General features: G+C 43.9%; 1 protein-coding gene across 1 annotated transcript in view; it reads right to left on the reverse strand.

Annotated features, from left to right (window-relative positions):
* The window catches only part of LOC144681848 (septin-7-like), a 77825-nt gene that overhangs the window by 42874 nt on the left and 11133 nt on the right, over positions 1-23818 (reverse strand). The window contains exons 3-4 of the mRNA XM_078543900.1: positions 20622-20728; positions 16534-16634 (exon numbers count right to left, since the gene is read on the reverse strand). Coding sequence (XP_078400026.1) covers positions 16534-16634; positions 20622-20728 — 208 coding nt within the window. The remainder of the gene's footprint in view (positions 1-16533; positions 16635-20621; positions 20729-23818) is intronic.

Here is a 23818-nt window from a genome sequence, read left to right on the forward strand (position 1 = left end):
CGTGATTTTTTTTAGGGTCACGACCACTTTCTGGTCCACTGTCAGAACTCATATTGCGCTTTCTGGGTTTCCACATCTTTACCTCGGTTTGCCAATCAATAGGTCTTGTCTCCTGTCCTTCATCCTGCACATTTAGCCAATGTTTGTATTTACCAGTGGCCTTTCCTGCTCGCCCTATGATGGTGGCATCCCTCCACACACTGGTCCCTTCTGGCACGTGTTCCTACTTTGGGTAATTGCCCTTTTGGACGAATAGCGTTGTCTGTACCTCAGGATTACTTTGTTCATAGTCAACCCTGTATCTGCCGTCATCTGCTCCTCATAACTACCTAGTGGATGTTTATGTGAAGTGCATGGTGCCTCCTCACGTTCTAGGTCCTGTTCAGAACCTGTAAAGGTATAGTCAGTACCAATTAACCGTAAAGAATGTACCCTAACAGTTTGATTACTGTGTTGCACAATTACTACTTTCCCATCGCTCCCTATAACCTTGCCAGGCCCTTTCCACTCTTTCCAGCCTTCCCCTTTATAATATACCATGTCTCCTTGTCTAACCTGTATTCCTGATGGTCTTATGCAGTGCCGTAGGGCCAGCCGAATTTTTTCCGAAACCTCAGCTTTAATGAAAGCTTTTCTGCCCGCATGCAAAGCGTTCAGATGAGCAGAAAAAGTGGAGCTAATGCTAGTCCCTTCTAGAGCAGGGGGAGCATCTGACAACACCGGAGGTAACATCGGATTTCTTCTGTACACTAACTGATAGGGACTGTATCCCCCCAACCATTTACAGAGAGTTCTTCGCATGCGCCACCCATGCTAGTGCCGTTCGCAGTTTACAACCTGGTTGATCAGCTAATATTTTATCTAACATGTCATCTATTACTGCATGGTTTCTTTCACAAAGACCATTACTAAACAGGCACTCAGCTGCAATGTGCATAACTATGATGTTTAAATTTTCGCACATATTTCAAAATTCCTCATTGGCAAATTCCCCACCATTATCTGTGAGGAAATTCATTGATATTCCTAATCCTGTTCCTATCCATTTCTTCATGACCTTATCGACAATGGTCCTTTTGTCTTTACTATGTATCACAGTGGATAGGCTAAATCTGGTTGCCATATCTATGAAGTGTAGTAAAAAAATACCCCTATCCTTGTCCCAAACGTTCAAGTCCATTGCCACTGCATCGTTAAACTCCCTGGCTAGTGGCAAGTTCACAACAGGTCTCAGTGGTGTCTTGCGATATTTAAGGCAAATTTCACACAGAGCAGTGATTTGTTCAATAAGATCATCATATCCTTTACTGACCATTCCCGCATCTCGAAGCAGAGTCTTCAGTTTCTGTGGCGCCACATGTGCAAACTGTCTATGTAATTTCCAAATGATCTTCTTTTTGTCCACCAAATTCTCATTCTCAGCAGTTAACAAAACTTCATGAACTTTTTGATGAGAAATCTCTGGCTTCCTTAGTGGCAAGCAGTAATAGCCTGACCGAGTAAAATGTAGATCCACATTTTTCCCAAACACGACTGCTCTATCATTCTTCATATCTAGTGTCATCTGAGCCTTCTTCATCGCAGATCGACCCAACAATAGCGGTATCTCGCTAGAAACCACATCAGTACTGATAAACAGGTTGATCCCTGCCTTCTTACAAGGGAGGACCACCCGTTTGGAGGATTTTTATGTATTGTCATCTCCGAACCTGAAGCAGGTAGAGCTTTCATACTCCTTGACCTTCCGCCGGTCTGCCTCATCGAGAGAATGCAGGTAGCAGTCAAGCCAGTCCATGTCGCACACTGTAGAAGTGCAACCACTGTCCAGAACTGCGCAGCTGAAGGAATCAACCATCAAGATACTCATCACCAGATTCAAACTCAGTGACCAATACAATTCCACCATGGCAGTCACCATCATCATTTTCAGTTTCAGATGAATCCGTCTCATGGGTCACTTCAAAAATTCAATTCCTTTGCTGTGGGCAGTTCATTGCGTAATGGTACTGGGAATCACACCGAAAACAGCAATTAACCATTCCCAGTGCATTTTTTGGGTTTAAACATCTACAGTTACCATCCCAAACACACGTTTTGTCCCAACTCTCAAATTGGCCAGGGTTACAACCATTTTCAGACCTCTTGTCATTAACCCCATCTTTGTATTGGAATCTGCGTCTAATATTTGGTCGACCATGAAACTCAGTCACCATTAAATCCTCTATCCTTTGTTTTACAGCATAGTTGTTCGCATTTGCTAAAAAAGTGGCAGGGGATGACTGTTTCCCCTGAAATTTTTTTAGGGCAGCAGCCATTTGATCTAAGAGAGGTTCTTTTCCCCGGAACTGAACCCCTGTTAGTACTAAAAGACTATCAACATGGGAAATGTGAGCACAGTCCAGTAATTTAAATGCCAAAACCAATTCTGGAATTTCAAGTTCAAATCACTGTAATCTCCTGTACCATTTATCAAAATCCATAATATATTCTTCCATGAACTGATCATCTGATTTCCTAAACCTATCAAAGATCGTCCAAGCTTCATACACTTACAATAACTCATCCTTTTTGTAGAACTTATCCAAAAATTGTATCAGACGGTTTAATCCTTCTCCATGATCCAAATCATCCACTGTCCACTCTGAAAATACCTTACCCCTTATCTTACTTTTGGCTGGTAATGATAACACCAAAGCCATACCTTGCTTCTTCCAGGGTATAGCAGTAACCTGGGTCCACATTTCAACTTCAGCCTTCCATTGCTGATAAGGTTCAGAGTCAGAAAACATTGGTGGATAGTCAAAGCTTGTGATTTTACACTGTCTTTCCATCATTCCATAACTTAAATTGTTAGCGACAGTGCACTTCTTTTCCCTCAGAGGATTGAGGCAGAAATCTTCATGTACAGCAATCAATCAGCAAAGCTTAAAGTTCATCCTCTGCTACCATGTTACTCACAATAAGAAGTTGTGGTGGAAAAATTAATCCAGGCAGGTCTCTTGGTTAAAGCTGGTTTATTTCCAAGACAAATCAGTGCTACTAACTTCCTAGTAGCTTCCACAAAGTGTTCCAGCTGTACCTTTTTATTCTATTTAGATGGGATAATTAATGCCCATCACATGTTTTACTAACATTGGTTTTAACAAGCTGATTGCCATATTAACATGAGTGAGTTGGAATCAAATGTTGGCAGAAAAGACAGTGGCTGAACAATGGGCTGCCTTCAAAGAAAAAAGTATTGCAGGCAATGTCAAGGTATATTCCCTTAAAGGGGAAAGGTAGGGCAAATAAATCCAGAACGCCCGGGATTATGGGAGAGATAGAAGTGAAGGTTAAAAGTAAAAAGTGCGCATACGACAGATGTCAGGTAGAAAATACAATGGAGAATCAGGTTGAATATAAAAGGACCAGAGGGGAAGTGAAAAAGCTAATAAGAAAAACAAGGAGAGAACATGAAAATAGACTGGCAGCGAACATAAAAGGGATTCCCAAGGTCTTCTATAAGCATATAAATAATAAAAGGGTGGTAAAAGAAAGGGTAGGGCCGATTAGAGACAAAAAAAGGGGACTTTCCCAAAATATGAGCAAGGAGCAGGAGTAGGCCATTCAGCCCCTCAAGCCGGCTCCGTCATTTAATAAGATCGTGGTTGATCTGATAGTAACCTGAAATCTACATCCCACCTACCAGCGATAACCTATCACCCCCCATGCTTACCAAGAATCTACCCAACTCTGCCTGAAAAATATTCAAAGGCTCTGCTTCCACCACCTTTTCAGGAAGAGAGTTCCAAAGGCTCACAACCCTCAAGTGAAAAAATTTCACCTCATCTCTGTTATAAATGGGCGGCCCCTTATTTTTAACTAGATTCTCCCACAAGAGGAAACATCCTCTCCACATCCGCCCTGTCAAGAACCCTCAGGATCTTATATGTTTCAATCAAGTTGCCTCTTACTCTTATAAACTCCAACGGATACAAGCCTTGTCTGTCCAACCTTTCCTCATAAGACAACCCACGTGCTTGTGGAGGCAGGAGAAATAGCGGAGATATTAAACGAGTACTCTGCATCTGCCTTTACAAAGGAAGAAGATGCTACCCAGGCAGAGGTGAGAGAGGAGGTAACTGGTACACTAGAAGAATTTACAATTGAGAAGGAGGAGATGTTAGAAATGCTATCTTTAGTTAAAATAGATAAGGTACCAGAACTGGATGAGATGCATCCAAGGGTACTGAGGGAAGTGAGAGTGGAAATTGCAGAGGCACTAGTGATAATCTTCCAGTCTTCCTTAGACACAGGGAGGGCCAGAGAACTGGAGAATTGTGAATGTTACACACTTTATCAAAGAAGAGTGCAAGGATAAAGCCAGCAACTACAGACTAGTCAGTTTGACTTTAGAGGTAGAGAAACTTCTGGAAACTATGGCCAGAATTCTTACCCCGTCGGGCAGGCTCGGAAGGAGCAGTCGGGAAGCCAACCACTGCCCGCGATCGGCTCCACACCACAATTTCATGCGGGCGGGCCAATAAAGGCTCGCCCTGCGTGGATCGCGAGCGGCAGCGCTGAGCGCTACCTGTGCGGGTGGGGGAGGAGGAAGAGACGGGCCTTGCGCGCAGTTGCAGCTGTCTCAGGGAAATTGAAACACTTTTTAAAAAAATTAATAAAAGCAATAAAAATTTAATAAAACATGTCCCCACATGTGACTGTCACATGAGATGGGACATTTTTTTTTAATGTCAAAAGAAAGTTTTTATTTAATTTGTATGAGCTTTAGGAAACCTCATCCCGCTCAAGGATTAGGTTTCCTAAAAAATATAAAGGCTGCTTGGTCTTTTCGCCTACCCGCCAACCATTAGATTGGACGGGCAGTGTAAATTTGAAGTTAATAAGCTCGTTAATGGCCTCAATAGCCTTTCAATTATCAGCAAGTGTGCAGCCGACTCCGGCATGCGCCTGCCGAACGAAATATCGCGCGAGTGTGTGATGACATTGGGACGCACACCTGATATCATTGCGCGTCATATTACATTTGTGCATGTTGGGCACACGTCCACATGCCAAAGGTAAAATTCTGGCCTATAGTTTGGGACAAAATCAATAGTCACTTAGACAAGTGCAGGATAATTAAGGAAAGCCAGCATGGATTCATTAAGGGAAAATCATGTTTAACTAACTTGCTGGAATTTTTTGAGGAGGTAACAGAGAAGGTTGATAAGGGAAATGTAGTGGGTATGGATTTTCAAAAGGTATTTGATACAGAGCCACACAACAGACTTGTGAGCAAAATTCTAGCTCATGGAATAAAAGGAAGAGTTTGTACTTGGATAAGAAATTGGCTGAGTGACAGGAAACAGTAGTGGTTAATGGATGATTTTCAGATTGGAGGATGGTCTGTAGTGGAGTTCCCCAGGGGTCAGTGTTGGGACCCTTGCTCTTCCTGATATATATTAATGACTGAGACTGATGTGCAGGGCATGATTTGAAGATTGGAAACATTGTCAACTGTGATGAGGATAGTCTTGAACTTCAAAAGGACATTGACAGCATGGTGAATTGGGCAGACAAGTGGCAGATGAAGTTCAATGCAGAGAAGTGTGAGGTGATTCATTTTGGAAAAATATGGAGACACATTATAAAATAAAAGGAAAATCTCTAAAGGAGGTGCAGGAAAAGAGGAACATTGGTGTATATGTACATAAGTCATTGAAGATGGCAGGGCATATTGAGAGAGCAGCTCATAAAACATATAGCATTTTTGGCTTTATAAACGGGGGCATTAAGTACAAGAGTAAGGAGGTCATGTTGAATTTGTATAAGACACTAGTTAGGCCTCATCTGGAGTACTGCATCCAGTTCTGGGTGTCATACTTAAGAAAGGATGTGAAGGCATTGGAGAGAGTACAGAGGAGATTCACAAGAATGACTCCCAGGATAAAGAACTGTAGCTATGAGGGTAGATTGGAGAGGTTGGGACTGTTTTCCTTGGAGAAAAGAAGGCTGAGAGGAGACTTGATTGGGACTGTTTTCCTTGGAGAAAAGAAGGCAGAGAGGAGACTTAATAGGGGTATTCAAGATCCGGAGGGGTATCGTGTGAAACTGCTCCCACTCAAGAACTAGAGGGCACAGATTCAAAATAATTGGCAAAAAGAGCAAAAGTGATGCGAGGAGAATTTTTTTCACCCAGAAAGTGGTTAGAGTCCGGAATGAACTTCCTGAGAGGGTGGTGGGGCAGGTTTGATCAAGGTATTCAAAAGGGAATTGGATGTCTATCTGAAAGGAAAGAATGTGCAAGGTTACAGAGATAAGGCAGGGTGAATGGGCCAAGGTAGAATGCTCTTTCATGGAGCCAGTACAGACTCAATGGGCTGAATGACATCCTATTGCACTGTAAAGATTCTGAGATTCTGTGAAGTTGGAAGCAGGGGTGGGAGTTGGGGTTGCGGGGAAATGCAAGGGGAAAAGTGCAAGCTACAGCCTAGAGTGTTTATACATCTTTATTTAGATGAAGGCTATACATCCTGACACTGTGTTCAAAAAGCCAAGAAGCCCTTGAGAAGATCTAGCAGCTATCCATCACCACAAAAAGGAAAATAGGAGAGCAAAAAGGGGGCATGAAAAAACATTGGCAGGTAAAATAAAGGAAAATCCAAAGTTATTTTACAAGTACATTAAGAGTAAGAGGATAACTAGGGAAAGAGGAGGGCCCATTAAGGACCATAGTGGTAATTTGTGTGTGGAGCCGGAAGACATAGGTAGGATTCTAAATGAATACTTTGTGTTGGTGTTCACAAGTGAGAGGGACGACGTGGGTATGGAAATCAGGCAGAACGACTGTGATATAATTAAAGAAGTTAGCAGAGAAAGGGAGGAAGTTCTAAGTGGTCTGGCAGGCTTAAGAGTAGATAAATCTCCTGGCCCGGATGAAACGTATCCCAGGCTGTTGAGTGAGGAGATAGCAGGGGCGCTGGCAATAATTTTCAATACTTCTCTGGCCACAGAAGAGGTTTCTTGGTGAGACCACACCTGGAATATTGTGTGCAGTTTTGGTCTCCTTATCTGAGGAAGGATGTTCTTGCTATAGAGGGAGTGCAACAAAGGTTTACCCGGCTGATTCCTGGGATGGCGGGACTGACATATGAGGAGAGATTGAGTGGATTAGGATTATATTCGCTGGAGTTCAGAAGAATGAGGGGGGATCTCATAGAAACTTATAAAATTCTAACAGGACTAGACAGGGTAGATGCAGGAAGGATGTTCCCAATGGTGGTAGAGTCCAGAACCAGGGGTCACAGTCTGAGGATATGGGGTAGACCATTTAGGACTGAGATGAGGAGAAATTTCTCCACCCAGAGAGTGGTGAGCCTATGAAATGCGTTACCACAGAAAGTAGTTGAAACCAAAACATTGTATGTTTTCAAGAAGGAGTTAGATATAGCTCTTGGGGCGAAAGGGATCAAAGGGTGTGGGGAGAAAGCGGGAGCAGGCTATTGAGTTGGATGATCAGCCATGATCATGATGAATGGCGGAGCAGGCTCGAATAGCCGAATGGCCTACGTCTGCGCCTAGTTTCTATGTGTCAGATGACTGGAGGACAGCCAATGTGGTACCATTATTCAAGAAGGGAGGGAGGGAAGGATAAACCAGGGAACTACAGGCCAGTCTAACCTCAGTGGTGGGAAAACTATTGGAAGCAATTCTAAGGACAGAATTAATCTACACTTGGAGAGGCAGGGATTAATCAAGGACAGTCAGCATGGTTTTGTTAAGGGGAGGTCACATCTGACAAATTTGATTGAATTTTTCGAAGAAGTGTGTAGATGAGGGAAATGCATTTGAAGTAGTCTACTTGGACTTCAACAAGGCTTTTGATAAGGTCCTGCATGGGAGATTGATAATGAAGGTTAGAGCCCATGGGATCCAAGGCAATTTGACAAATTGGATCCAGAATTGGCTGAGTGGCAGGAAGTAGAGGGTGATGGTCGAGGGGTGTTTTTGTGACTGGATGCCTGTGTCCAGTAGGGTTCCACAGGGATTGGTGTTTGGTCCTTTGCTGTTTGTGGTATATATAAACGATTTAGGCTTAAATGTAGGAGGGCTGATCAGTAAGTTCGCGGATGACACCAAAATTGGTGGGGTGGTAAATAGTGAGGAGGATAGCCTTAGATTACAGGAGGATGTAGACGGGCTGGTCAGATGGGCTGATCAGTGGCAAATGCAATTTAATCTGGATAAATGTGAGGTGATGCACTTGGGCAGGACAAACGAGGCTCAGGAATGCATGATGAACGGTAGGACCCTTGGATGTACCGAGGATCAGGGGGACCTTGGTGTGCATGTCCACTAGTCCCTTAAGTAAGCGGGACAGGTGGATAAGGTGGTTAAGAAAGGATATGGGATACTTGCCTTTATTAGCCGAGGCATAGAATATAAGAGCGAGGAGGTTACACTGGAACTGTATAAAATGCTGGTTAGGCCACAACTAGAGAATTGCGTGCAGTTCTGGAATCCGCATTATAGGAAGGATGTGACTGCACTAGAGAGAGTGCAGAGGAAATTTACCAGGATGTTGCCTGGGCTGGAGAGTTTTAGTTATGAGGAGAGATTGTATAGACTGGGTTATTTTCCTTGGAACAGAGGAGATTGAGGGGGGACATGATTGAGGTGTATAAAATTATGAGGGGCATAGATAGAGTAGACAGGAAAGAACTTTTCCCCTTGGCGCAGGGATCAATAACCAGGGGGCATAGATTTAAGGTAAGGGGCAGGAGGTTTAGAGGGGATGTGAGGAAGAATTTTTTTACTCAGAGGGTGGTGGGAATCTGGAAATCACTGCCCGAAAGGGTGGTAGAGGCAGAAACCCTCATAACATTTAATAAGTATTTGGATGTGCACTTGCGATGCCATGGCATACAAGGCCATGGGCCTAGTGCTGGAAAATGGGATTAGAATAGTTAGGTACTTGTTTGACCGGCGCAGGCCCAATGGGCCGAAGGGCCTTTTTGTGTGCTGTGGACCTCTAGGACTCTATGACAATAGCCAGGTGAATATTTGATTAGTTATACCAATCTCCCACAACAGCTTGACTAAAAAGACTACAAACAAGATAGAGCAAGATATAAAACAATACATGAAGTTCCACAAGAAGGAACAGAGTCCCAACAATAACATTCCACTCAATGGAAATTGATAATATTGTCCTTGTTGCATTAATCACTATAACTTGTGATTTGCTAGTGAGTTAGTTTGTTGACTGACTAGTGTGTTCTTTTAAATCTATAAAATACCCACTGTCCAGAAAACAAGAAATTGTAATAATTTTCTTCTGTCAATAACCCTGTCATATTTCTTATGTACTGGAAGGCAGGCTGTTGGGGATTTGTAAATATGGTAATTGGAGTAAGAGCCAGAGTGAATGCAAGGGTCTAAAAATCAACAACAAGTAGTGGTGTTGATATGTTAATAAACCAAAAAGAACTTCGGAGTTTTAAATGAAGCAGTAACAGGAGTGTTTTTGAATTGGGCTGTTTGAATTCAAAGAGGGATGGTATATGCAGGTTGTAAAAGGTATAAGGAAGGTCAAGATAGGGCAAGTTTGTTTTTTCAAGTCTAAGAGCTAGGGTAACGAAACAAGTTTAATCAATTCTGGGAAGAAAGCATTTCTGAAGAGACTGATTGAGACAAGAGAGAGACCAAAGGGAAGGAATACATTTAAGGAAACACTGAAGCTTAGGTGACAGTAGCTGGTCAGATCTCTCAGAAGACAGCAGGGTAGCTGGGGCAGAACTCCCAGAAGACAGGGTGAACAAGCACAGGCCTAAGGACCCTGTTGCTGTCAGCCTCGGAGGACACCCCAAAGGAAAAAAGGCACTGTGTGGTAAAAATTATTGGAATTTTATATAGATTTTGAAAATCTAAAAGGATAATTGCTGAACAGAAAAGGGGAAGGTTAGCTCTGAGGGTAGTTAAGTAAAAAAGTTCCACAAGATCTTAGAAGTGCTGTTTACTGTGTAAAGCCATTCTTATGTTCAAGTGTAATCATGATTTTTCCTTTATTATTTTAATAAATGTTTATTTTACTATGAAATCCATCACAAGCAATTGGGGCATCATTTCCTGATTTCAGAACCTATCCTCATACTATACAAATTGCAAAAACTGTTGTGGCAGCTGTTTCAAGTTGCCCTCTGGGATTATGGCAGCTTGGCATTTACCATCAACTGTGCTTAAAACAAAATTGGGGGCTCTTTGCGGGATATTAAAAAATAATAAATCCCTGATTGGCTTGGAATTGGTGAATTTAAAGATAATGAGAGTGAGGAATATACTGAACCAGAAGTGGTATTGTGAGGTTTTAAAGTGGGAGACTGCAATACAGCTTTGGCGGCTGCTAAGACTTGTCAAGTTATAATCTTGGCTGGTTTACAAAAGGTCACTAAAGCTAAGGTAATAGAATTGGCAGATATGTTACAATTAGGATTACCTGCAGGGGTAAGGAAATCAGACATTATGGAAGGTATAGCATTTGAAATTGGATGGAATACCCAGGAGACCGAGTTCTCCAAAGGGTGGGTCATTGGATTGGGCTCAAATTCAGTTGCAAATGAAAAAGATTGAACTGGAGGAAAAGGAAAGGGAATAGACAGAAAGGTGGGAGAAAGAGAGAGGATTGGACATAAAGAAATTAGCAATAGATGAAAGAGAAAAAAAAGAGGGACAGGGAATGCCAGCTTAAAAAGCTAGCAGTTAAAAAAGAGACACTAGAAGGTGAGGAAGGACTTATTTCCAGATCAGAACCGAGTGGGAAGATGTTTAAATTTGTACAAGCTCTTCCAAAGTTTGAAGAAAGAGATGTTGAAGCATTCTATATCTCATTTGAGAAGATGGCTAAACAGATGAAATGGCCAAAAGGAATTTGGACATTGCTATTTCAGTCTAGGTTGGTGGGTCGAGCTAATGGGGTATATGCCTCACTGTCAGAAGTTACATCTGGGGAATATAATGCAGTGAAGAAGGCTGTTCTGAATGCTGATGAGTTGGTTCCAGAGGCATACTGACAGAAATTTTGAAATGTGAGAAAACAGCCTTGACAGACTTATATTGAGTTTGAAAGAGTCAAAGTAATTTTGACAGTAGGATATTAAAAATAGAAAGAACCTATGAAGCCCTTAGAGAAGTAATTCTTTTGGAAGAATTTAAAGATTCATTTCCTTCAATAATAAGATCCCATGTGGAGGAACAAAGGGTTAAAACTGCAAGGCAGGAAGCAGAGAAGGCAGATGATTATGAGCTGGTCCATCAATCAAAACTTTTCGACGCTCTTAAATCTGGGGACAGAAAATGGGAAGGCGAGAGGGAGGTAGGTCATCAAGGAAGAGAAGGAACAGCTAGAGATTCTAAGGAGATTCTGCTTCAGACTAGGAAGTAGGGTGCTGAGAGTGGAAGAGATAAGAAAGTTTAAATGTGCTCATTGTAATAAAACTGGCCATATGAAGTCAATGTGCTGGGGGTTACATGGTTACATTGTGGATTAGTAGGAGCTACGAAAGGTGCTGTAAAGTCAGAGGCTTTAGAACAAGACAAACTGGTAGGATATGTTCAAGTAGAAAAGCAAGCACAAGTGTTTGCTGAAGGTGTGAAAATGGGTTCACAGCCTATTCAAAGGAATATTGAAAGGCAGGTTGCAGATATGTTCAAAGATTTTGTCTGTGAGGGAAGCGTCTTTTCATGTGTACAGGATGGAGCTGGCAAAGATATACAAATTTTAAGGGATACAGGAGCTAGTCAACCCTTAATGTTATGGGATATTGATATTTGTTGCCCAAAGGGAATTTTGCAGGAAAAGATATTAATAAAGGGATTCATGGGGAAACAAAAATTATTCCACTGTGTAAGGTGAATTTGAAAAGTAGCTCGGAAACAGGTGAAGCGAATGTAGGAGTATTGGAGAAGTTGCCTATTTCAGGAGTTCAATTTATCTTGGGAAATGATGTAGCTGGGTCACAGATGTTGGTGATGCCTACTGTAGTTGAACAGCCTGGGGAAAAGCAATCCACAAAGTGCTGCAGGAAGAACATCCTGGTTTGTTTCCAGGCTGTGTGTAACTCGATCACAGATTCATAGATTGAGACAGGAGGAGGTGCAGTCTAGAATACAGGACAAAAAGACTGAACTGCAATTAGCTGATTCTATCTTTGATAACATTGTTCAGGGAGAGAGAATGGAGGAGAAGTTAGTGAGTAAGAATTCAGAAACTACACTCTTAGGCGATGTATCAAAGTTCAGGGAAAGATTGAACAGAACATGTGAATTAGCTAAACAGCATTTAGAAATATCATAGCAGGCGATGAAGACAGAAGCAGATAGGATGGCAAAGACTTGTAGCTTTGCAGCTGGGGAAAAAGTGTTAGCTTTATTGCCACTATCAGGCGAACCATAAAATGCCAGGTTCAGTGGGCCTTACAAAATTGAAAAGAAATTAAGTGAATTATTTGGTAAGAACTCCAGAGGGTATGTCACCATCTACAAGGCAAACATCAGGAGTGTGATGGAATACTCCCCACTTGCCTGGATGAGTGCAGCTCCTACAACACTGACGAAGCTGGACACCATCCAGGAAAAAGCAGTCCGCTTGATTGGCACCACATCAACAAACATTCACTCCCTTCACCATCGATACACAGCAGCAGTGCGTACCATCTACAAGATGCACTTAAGGAATTCACCAAGGTTCCTTAGACAGCACCTTTCAATCCTATGACCACTACCATCTAGAAGGACAAGGGCAGAAGACCCTCCAAGTCACTCACCATCCTGACTTGGAAATATATCACTGTTCCTTCACTGTCGGTGGGTCAAAATCCTGGAACTCCCTAACAGCACTGTGGGTGTATCTGCACCACACAGACTGCAGCAATTCAAGAAGGTAGCTCACCACCACTTTCTCAAGGGCAACTAGGGATGGGCAATAAATGGTGGCCTAGCCAGTGAAGCCCACATCCGTGAATGAATTTTTTTAAAAAATGCTCAAAAAGTACTTTGACAGGGAAGATAACCAAAAATAAGTATTACTAGTGACGAATCAGGAAAAGGAAGTAGGGACAGAAGATTCTGAAGCTGACTTCCTTCGAATTCAATTGGACAATGAGGAAGTGCTTAAGACTTTGAATGAAATACAGTTAAGTGCTTTGGGACTGGAATGCACTGCCCGAGAGTGTGGTTGAGGCATGTTCAATCGAAGCACTCAAGAGGGAACTAGATGATTATTTGAAAAGAAACAATCTGTAGGGTTACAGGGGGAAGGCCGGAGAATGGCTTTAGGTGAAATGTTCATTCAGAGAGGCAGTACAGTCAGGATGGGCTGAATGGCCTCCTTCTGCGCCGTAAGAATTCTGTAATTCTATGAAAAACAAAAATAACAGTCTTTAATTTTTTTTCATTTTTATACAGAAAAAAATCCGTATGTTTCAGGGGTTCCGTGGAATTTTCATAACACAAGACAGGGGCTCAAAAGGTTGAGAACACCTGCTCTAACGGATACACTAGCAACATTAAGGGCTGCACTACGGATCAATTCAATCCAGATACTGGGAACCACTAACACTGTCACTGCAAACTCAAGTGCACTCAGGCTAAAACGAGACAGGCTGGAAGCATGGTGAATGTCTAATGGCCCAGGAGAGGCTGAGGATGTAATTGAGATGTCCACACTGAGGAGGTGGTGAGAGGACGATGCCCCACTATACAAAAGCGAACATTCAGCAGCTATCCAGCAGTGATGACACATCCCATTGCTCTTGATGCATCAATCTAACATGGTCAAGTACAGCGACTCACTAGAAATGACAGGATATAGTGACTTCAGCGTGACTTAACTAAACCCAAGGCAAAGGTACTGTAGCTGAATAAGGATCAATAAACACATCTAGTGGTCCCAGCGATATGATGCATTATATGACAAGTTTTACTCAAAAATCACCCCGAGCTAGAGGATAGTACCACACTCCAGTACCCCACACAGTCCACAGTCGAGATCACACTGGCCCGCCCGACCAACCTCTCTCTGTAATGCAAATCCACTTATCCCTTCCAATCAATGGCTGAAGGAAGTTTTTTTTATTCATTGGTAGGATGTGAGCATCGCTGGCTAAACCTACTCCTGTTCCGATTCCCATTTATTGCCCATTCCCTAATTTTCCTCAAGAAGGCGGTGCTGACTATCTTAGGGATGGGCCAAGACTCTCTATTAGCACAGGTGAATAGGATAGGACAGCAATCTCCTGCAGCTCACCATTTGCAGCAAACATTTGGAATGTTTATAATTTAGGATTGGGGGCTTACAGGAGAAGGTAAGGAGTAGCAGCCATGACAGATCCCAAACTTAATTCTTACCCCATGCTCAATTATCTCCCATTCTAAATGTGAAGGTGGGAGTGTCCACAGTTCATAGCACCCTCACCTTTGAGTCAGAAGGTTGTGGGTTCATGTCCCACTCCCGGGAAAAAAAAGTCAAGAACTGTGAATGTACTCGAAAGAGTTACAAAGGATTGGGCTGGCAACAAGTTACAGAGTGGGTGATGGGAGTTAGGGATCTGACAGCAGGTGACACAGCTAGAACAGCAGAGACTCAGGAAAGGCAGCTCTCAGCTGTGGAACTGAGGCTAGGGCAGACCCAGTCCACAAGGGAGGAGATTAACAGTGGTGGGTCATGTGGCCAGGGATTGGCAATTTGGGAGACCAGGAGCCCACTCTTTGGATAAGTTCCAAGCTTAGAATGAATGATTGGCTCAGCTAAAAATGTAACAAAGTACCGAGAGCGTAGCTGCGGCAAGTTGAGATCCTCCCATTACCCTGGCAGTGAATTCAGCACAAGGGCATATGGCCAACGTACACTCACAATAAGAGTAAATGGGCTCCCATCAGTCAGGAGAGTCCCAATGTAATGGGGTAGGGAAGGGGGAGTGGTTACCCCACAGTCGTGAGTGAGGGTCCCTATGTAATAGGGTAAGGTAACTATTGGTTTCATTGGTAGAAATGGAGGCTACAGTCAGGATTTACTGTCGACACCAGGAAATCCACCATCATATACACCTCACAGCCCGAGGCTTACACACTGGTTAGTAATGTTCTGCAATTGATTGCAGCCTCATCCCTCAGTTTTCACAAGTATTTAACCCTTACTTTGGATTGCCAAATCACAATACTGGAGTTAATAACTGGCTGTACTTCTATTTTTTCAGAAGATGGTCTGCCACCTTTTGTCCTTTCAGAAGTTCAGTGTGCTGAGTGGCAGCTATCTGAGTGGAAACAGCAGTCACTGTATAGACCGTTCCATTGACTCTGCACTGAAATAATTACATTCACGATTACATTCGATTTTGTTGCTCCTGTGCCATCAGGGTGAACATAAAATAAGGGACTGTCAACTGGGGAAGTAGAGAATGTGCTGGGGTTGAGAATGGGATGTGGAAGCTGGTGGGGGAGGGGAGGGGGTGGCGTGAGGGATCCAACCTCACAGAGAACCTGCATCTACACTCTCATCTGGCAGTCCCTCTCTCCCTGCACTTGATCACCTCCTTTTCAGCAGAGGCAGGAGCCCAGTGTGCCTGCATAAAAGAGAAAAAAAGACAAACACAGCAGCAACGCCCCCCCACCCCCTCTCCGCCGCGCACGCAGCAACGCCCCCCCACCCCCCTCTCCGCCGCGCACGCAGCAACGCCCCCCCACCCCCCTCTCCGCCGCGCACGCAGCAACGCCCCCCCACCCCCCTCTCCGCCGCGCACGCAGCAACGCCCCCCCACCCCCCTCTCCGCCGCGCACGCAGCAACGCCCCCCCACCCCCCTCTCCGCCGCGCACGCAGCAACGCCCCCGCGGCCCCCTCTCCGCCGCGCACGCAGCAGCGGCCCCCCACCCCCCTCTCCGCCGCGCACGCAGCAGCGCCCCCCCCCCCTCTCTGGTCACGACCTGCAGGAAGATCTGGATGTCAAATTTTTTAAGAAGGGCTGTGAAAAGGAAACTCTGCCGTTGACATCTTGGATGGAAAAATACTGACAAATTGAGGATTCCATACAAGAATACGCTTAAGGAACAATACGGTGTAAAAACTTTCCAACCTTCTATTTTTCTGCACTGATGTAGTGGACATCTCCTTGTCTCCAATGCCAGAATACAGAAGAAGAAGACTTGGACCCAAAATCTGACACTAACACAAGTAATACTTAAACTCAGGGCAGCAGGAAAAGATGCAAACCATGTTCACAAAGGACCCATGGGGGAACCTAGTGATGGGAGCACAGCAAGGTTCTCATTGTGATTTATGCTAAATTAATTACAGACAATATAATGAGGGATCAGAAATCATATTTCTTCATTCTCATGGTGTTCTCTGCAAGATATAGCCCAGAATACCTGTATATACTTATTTGTAAATTTTACATATTGGAAAGGTTAAGTCTCTCAGCAGGTGGAAAGAGTCAAGGAGGAGCAAACAGGCTAAATGTTCACTACTTCATCTTTCTGAAGACAGGATCTGAACCTACCAGTTACTGTTGTCCACTGCATCTCCGAACCCTGGGGTGTCAACGATGGTCAGTGTGAGCTGTACACCACCTTCTTTAACCAGAACCTTTACCTGCTCAACCTGGAATCAAAGAAGGTAAACACCACTGATCAGAAAAGTGAGATCCCATGAGATAACGGTGAAGATGGTCAGTTGGATCCAAAATTGGTTCAGCAACAGGAAACAACGCGTAATGGTCATTGGATGTTCTTGCGAATAGAAAGCGGTTTCCAGTGGTGACCCCTGTGGAACAAGTGTTGGGGTTCTTGCTGTTTGTTGTATATATTTTATGTGGGAGGCATAATTGGGAAATTTGCAGATGACAAAAATTGGCCATGTAGTTGATAGTGAAGAGGATAGCTGTTGCCTCCAGAATTATATCAATGGTTTGGTTGAGTGGGCGGGAAGTGGCAAGTGGAATTCAATCCAGAAAAGTGAGAGGTAATACATTTGGGTGGAGGGGGGGGCAAACAAAGCAAAAGAATACGCAATAAACAGGAGGACGTTGCGAGGGGTTGTGTGAGAGATCATGGAGTGCATGTCTGCAGTTCCCCGAAGGTGGCAGAACAGGTGGATAAGGTGGTAAAGGCAGCACATGGAATGCTTTCTTTTATTGGGCGAGGTATTGAATATGAAAGCAGTGATATAATGATGGAACTGTATAGGACGCAGGTTAGACCAGAGCTGGAATTGTGTACACAGTCCTGGACACCACATTGCCTTATGATACAATACTCACTGTTCCCTACTGACACTTGACCCACTTCAATCCCAAGAACCAGGTCTAGCAGTGCCTCCTTTCTTGTTGGACTGGAAGCCTACTGCCGTAGAAAATTTTTCTAAACACAGTCTAGGAACTCGTGCCCCTCTTTGCCCTGTAATTTTTGCACCTCTCTAATTTCCTTGCAAATATGTTCCTCTACATCTTTCCCACTAGTTGGTGGCCTTTCGACTACACTGAGCAATGTAATTGTGCCTTTTTTGTTCCTTAGCTCTACCCAATTAGATCCTGTCCTTGATCCCTCTGGGACATCCTCTCTCTCTATCAGTGCAATGTTCTCCTTAATCAACACTGCCATCCCTCCTCCTTTCCTTCTTTTCCTATATTTCCTGAACACCTTGTATCCAGGAATATTTAATGCTCAGCTCTGCCCTTCTTTGATCCAGGTTGCTGTTATTGCATCATATTTTTTCCACATGGCAATCTGCACCTGCAACTCACCAGTCTGATTTCCTGCACTCCGGCCATTCACATACATGCACTGTAACCCTAATTTTTTTCTTACTTTCAGCTGAACCCACCGAATACCTTACTACTTCCTACTCTAGCTCTTTCTAACTCTTCCAGTATTCTTTGCACCTTGGTATTCCTCTTTACTATTAGCTTCTGGTTCCCACACCCTTGCCAAGTTAGTTTAAATTGACCACATTAGTGCTAGCAAATCGCCCTGCAAGGAATCAGTCCCAGCTCTATTAAAGTGCAATCCATCTGGCTGCAGGGGTCCCATCTCCCCCAGAGCTGGTCCTAATTGTTAATGTCTTGTCAATTACATTGTTACGGTTAAGAAAAACAGATGATGGGTATTAATTGTCTTCGAGCACATGTAAATAGGGGACAACTGGGACACTGAGAAGAGTGATAGGACAGCTAAGAGAGTGAACAAATCAATAAACTTGCTCAATAAAGAAAAGTTTGGTGACTCGGTTTCAGCTTCACCAGTCAGCTTGGATCCTGTTAACACCATTGTCCCAGGAATCTAAAGCCCTCCCTCTTGCACCATCTTTCCAGCCTTGCATTCATCTGCTTTATCCTCCTATTTCTGTACTCACTTTCACATGGCACTGAGAGTAAGTCCTGCTCTGCTAATTTCCTACCTGGATCCCTAAAATTTGACTGTAGGACCACTTCCCTCTTTCTAGCTGTGTTGGTGGTATCGATGTGGATTAAACCCCTGACTGTTCATCCTCTCCACTCAGGATGTTCAGTTATTCATTCAGTGACATCCTTTCCAACCAGTTTTCAATTCTGAAAACTGATTAAAGTGATGGTGCATCTGGGGAGTGCAGCCAGAGCCAAGTCCATAGCACTGGCTCAGCTGTACAGGGGGGCACATCAGACATTATAAGCAGGTTATAAAATTCAGAATCATTGATAGAAGATCTAGGTGGAGATGAGGAGAATTTTTGTTTTACTGTTTTCAGGTTGAGCATTCTAGAGGCGGTGACATAGTGGTATTGTCACTGGACTAGTTTTCCAGAGACCCAGGATAATGCTCTGGAGACCAGGGTTTGGATTTTACCATTGCAGATGGTGAAATCTGAATCCAATAAAAATCTGGAATGAAAAGTCTAATGACCAATTGTCGTAAAAACCCGTCTGGTTCACCATTGTAGCTTTACGGAAGAAAATGTGCTGTCCTTACCCAGTCTGGCCTACATGTGACTCCAGACCCACAGCAATGTGGTTGACTCTTAAATGCCCTCTTAGCAATAAATGTTGACCTAGCCAATTACGCCCACATCCCAAGAACAAATTTTTAAAATCCTGAAAAGGTGGTGGAAGTTTATTAATTTTAAAAGGGAGTTGGACAGGTGTTTGAGGAAGAACAACTGATAGGGTCACAGGCAAAAATATGGAACTGAGCATGACCGCTCTTTCAAAGAGCCAGAACAAGCACAATGGGCCAAATGGCCTCCTCCTGTGCAGTCGGTTTCCATGATTCTGCAAGGTGCATTGCAGCAACTCACCAAGGCTCCTGAGACAGTACCTTCCAAACCCGCAATCTCTACCATCTAGGGGAACAAAGGCAGCATATACATGGGAACAGCACCGCTTGCAAGTTTCCCTCCAAGCCGCTCACTATCCTGACTTGGAAATATATCGCCGTTCCTTCACTGTCGCTGGGTCAAAATCCTGGAACTCTCACCCTAACAGCACTGTGGGTGTACCTACACCACATGGACTGCAGCGGTTCAAGAAGGCAGCTCACCACCACCTTTTCAAGGGCAGTTAGGGATGGGTAATAAATGCTGGCCCAGCCAGCGATACCCACATCCCGTGGAAGAATAAAAAAATTCTACAAAGGAATCTTTCAAAGCAACCAAAACACACACTTCTATTACTGGCTAATCAGCTGCTATTGGTTGTAATTTTCATTCTTCCAGCTCAAGACTTTATCAGACATCAATAAACAATCTGCACTGAAGTGTTTAAGAGGCTGAAAACAGATCGTCACTACCAATCGCTGAAAGGCTGTTCAGACTGACACACCCCCCCGCCCCCCACCCCATACGCACACACAAACCCCCCCACCCACATCCCCCAACTTGCACCATTCCCCAACACACACAAACCTCTTGACACATCCAGGTATGTGTCTCACCTTGTATATAATTCTCTTTCTCCCTCTCACCATGAGTGCCTTGATCTTGGTCTTGCTCTCCCTCCCTGCAGTTGTGTTGCTCTCGTTTCTCTCTCTCTCACTCCCTCAGTGTGTTGGTCTCCCTCTTTCTCCTTCCCTGCAGGTGTGTCAGTCTTTCCCTCTTTGTGGGTGTTATTTATTTATTTGATGGATAGTGATCTGGAATGTTTTGCCTGAATGAAGCTTGATGCAGATTCAACAGTAATTTTTAAAAGTGAATTAGGTTAATACTCGTAGAGGGCAATATTTGCAAGGCTATGGGGAAGCAGGAGATTGGGACCAATTAGATAACCTGTCCCATGGAGGCAGTACAAGCACAATATGGCAAATGGCCTCCTCCTCTGCTGTATCAACATATTTCTATGAGTTGAATAATTGAAGTGGGTAAATGTACAGGGCTACAGGGAATGAGGAGAGAAGCTAATTGGATAGCTTTTACAAAGAGCCAGCACAGGCACAATGGCCGATGGTCTTTTCTCGTTCTATATCGTTCTATAAAGTTGAAGTACAGATCAACGATGACATAGCTGAATGGACGAACAGGTCCGAGGAGCTGATTGGCCTCAGCTGGTTCTGAATGCCAACAGTTGAGTGTGCACAGGCACACACACAGCTGTGCACAGCTCCCAGCCTGGCTGCAACTCACCTGTACAGTTTTCTTGATCCTGAGCGAGGGCCCGGGGTATTCCTTGGAATACAGGTCTGACAGGAAGAGTGAATTGATCAGCGTTGATTTGCCAAGTCCTGACTCCCCTATTAGGGAAGAAAAACGAAGATCAGTCATAACCGCACAGTGGTAGTGAGCTAATCACTGACATATGGTATTGAGCACCTAGACTGCTGGGTCCTGTAGTGGAAAACGTAGCCACATTTCATCAATAATACCAATTGACAGGATGCTGCAGTCAGCTGCATGTAGAGTTTAATTCTGAAGCATGAAACCTACCTGCTGTATGCTTCTCACATGTAAGGAGTTCAGACAGTGTAAGAAACACATCTGGTTATGGGATTGGAATGGAGTCAGTCACTTCAGTCAAGTTAGAATTTGCGGGAACAAAGTGTTTATCTGCTAACTGGTACTAAATAACGAAGTAGCAGTCGGACAGATAGCAGTGGCAAGGGGCAATGGGGTGTCCAGGGATCAGTACTGGGGAGATACACCTGGAATACGGTGAGCAGTTGTGTCTCCATATTTAAGGAAGGTTATACTTGCATTGAAGGCAGTACAGAGAAAGTTCACTGGATTCGTCCCTGGGATGAGGGTTGACTTTTAATGAGAATCTGAGTAAATTGGGCTTACATTCTCTGGAGTTTAGAAGAATGAGAAATGACCTAATTGAAACATACAAGATTCTGAAGGGGTTTGACAGGGTAGACGCTGAGAGGATGTTTCCCCTGGTCAGGAAATCAAAAACACAGGGGCACAGTCGCAGGATAAGGGGCTGATCATTTAGGGCTGAGATAAGGAGAAATTACTTCACTCAAAGCGTTATAAATCTTTGGAATTCTCTACCCCAAAGGGTTGCGGAAGCTTTATTATTGATCTCCCAGGGAATTGAGGGAATGGGGAGTGAGCGGAAAGTGGAGTGAGACAGATCAGCCATGATGGTACTAAAAGGCACAGCAGGCTTGAGGAGCCGTACTGTCGACTTCTGCTCCTATTTCTTATGTTCTCATATGAGGGGGGTATCCAACGATGGGTACTGAGGAGGGGTACTGAGTGGAATGTCTCAGAGATCAATGTTGGGACACCTAAAGTTTACTGAGTTTGATAAACTGTAATCTGGACTGATTAATTCATTACATTGAATGGTGCTTGGGGTGGGTTATTGTCGAATATATACTCTGGCTAAAACAGATCACGTTTCAAAAGGTAAAATTGGAACAATGAAATCTCATGGTAAAGAATGTGGCTTGATGGGGCTTCCCACGACACTAACTGGAATACTGTGGCTACAAGAACAGGTTAGAGGCTAGGAATCGTGCGACGAGTAACTCACCTCCTGACTCCCAAAGCCTGTCCACCATCTACAAGACACATGTCAGGAGTGTGGTGGAATACTCCCTACTTGCCTGGATGAGTGCAGCTTCTGCAACACTCAAGAAGTTGGACACCATCCAGGACAAAGCAGCCCACTTGATTGGCACCACATCCACAAACATTCACTCCCTCCACCACCAACGCACAGTAGCAGCTGCTTGTACCATCTACAGGATGCACTGCAGTAACTCGCCAAGGCTCCTTAGACAGCAGCTTCCAAACCCACAACCGCTACCTTCTAGAAGGACACGGGCAGCAGACACATGGGAACACCACCACCTGAAAGTTCCCTTCCAAGTCGCTCACCATCCTGGCTTGGAAAGATATCGCTGTTCCTTCACTGTCGCTGGTTCAAAATCCTGGAACTTCCTTCCTAACAGTACTATGGGTGCACGTACACTACATGGACTGCAGCGGTTCAAGAAGGCAGCTCAACAACACCTTCTCAAATGCAACTAGGGATGAGCAATGAATGCTGGCCCAGCCGGAGAAGCCCATATCCCATGAATGAATGAATAAATAAAAAAAAAAACAAAGTATGATCCTGAGTTACTATTTCACATTAATCTGTGACTTCACAACAAAGTAGATGGATAGAAAATGGTAAAAAGCAAGTGCAATACAGGTTATCAGGAAGCTCTTCAGACAGCCAGTGATCAATATCCAGAATGAGCTCCATATAAGCAGTGAATAAAAACTGGACAGCCATTCAGGGTCAGCTGGGTGCTGGAATAGAACAAAAAGATAAGATGGTGGGATGAGCTCAATGGCCTGAATGGTCTCCCTCTGTTCCTCTCTGATATATGGGGGTGTTGCCAGCTATCTGTTGAATGAAGGTTGCTGTTCCAGGTACTATTTGAAAACCTGTACATACTTGGTGCGCTAAGGAGGGGGGAGCTTGTTCACACAGGAAACTTTCATGTGGGTGGGGCATGGCAGGGGGGTGTTAAGGTGACAAAACATTACATCATACAGACTGACCACCTGACCTATCAGCTCCATGGTAGCATTTTTCATCAAAAATTCTGAGTCTTTTTAAACACAATCTGCTATGCCTCCAATCTCAGTTCCTGAGATCCAGTCATTCCATACAGAGTAAATAAGGATGACTCCAACAAAATCCATCTGTAGAATCATGGTATCTTACTGCACAGGAATCCATTTGGCCCATCATACCAGTGCCAGCTCTTTGAAACAGCTATTCAATTAATCCTAACTAACCTGCTTTCTCCCATACCCCAGTAATTCCCTTTTGTAAGTTAATACTGAATCTGCTTCCATTACCCTTTCAGGCAGTGTCTTACAGATCATAGCTTAGTTTAAAAAAAATCATCTCACCTCAAGTTCTTCAGCTAATTACCTTAAATCTGTGTCTTCTATAGTTACTTTATTACTTCTTACAGCTATAACTCCTGCCTCTGTGGTTGGTTCTCCCTACCTAACCCATCAAAACCACCCAATGGGAACAGGTTCTCCCTACACAACCCATCAAAACCACCCAATGGGAACAGGTTCTCCCTACCTAACCCATCAAAACCACCCAATGGGAACAGGTTCTCCCTATGATTTTGAACACTGTTTAAATCTCCTCTTTTGCTCCTCTGCTCAAAGGAGACCAATCCTGTTTCTCCACTCTCGCCACACAAGCAAAGTCCCACAAACCGAACAAATCTCCTCTATACCTTTCCAAGACCCTGACGTCCTTCTTTATCGGAAAGAATTCCATTTGGCCGCAATAGTACAATTGCCATCCATCCAGTGTTTTATAAAAATTCAGAACGTCCTTGCTTCTGTACTCAATG

The sequence above is a fragment of the Cetorhinus maximus genome, chromosome 6 (genome assembly GCF_964194155.1).
Source record: "Cetorhinus maximus chromosome 6, sCetMax3.hap1.1, whole genome shotgun sequence".
Taxonomy (NCBI): Eukaryota; Metazoa; Chordata; class Chondrichthyes; order Lamniformes; family Cetorhinidae; genus Cetorhinus; species Cetorhinus maximus.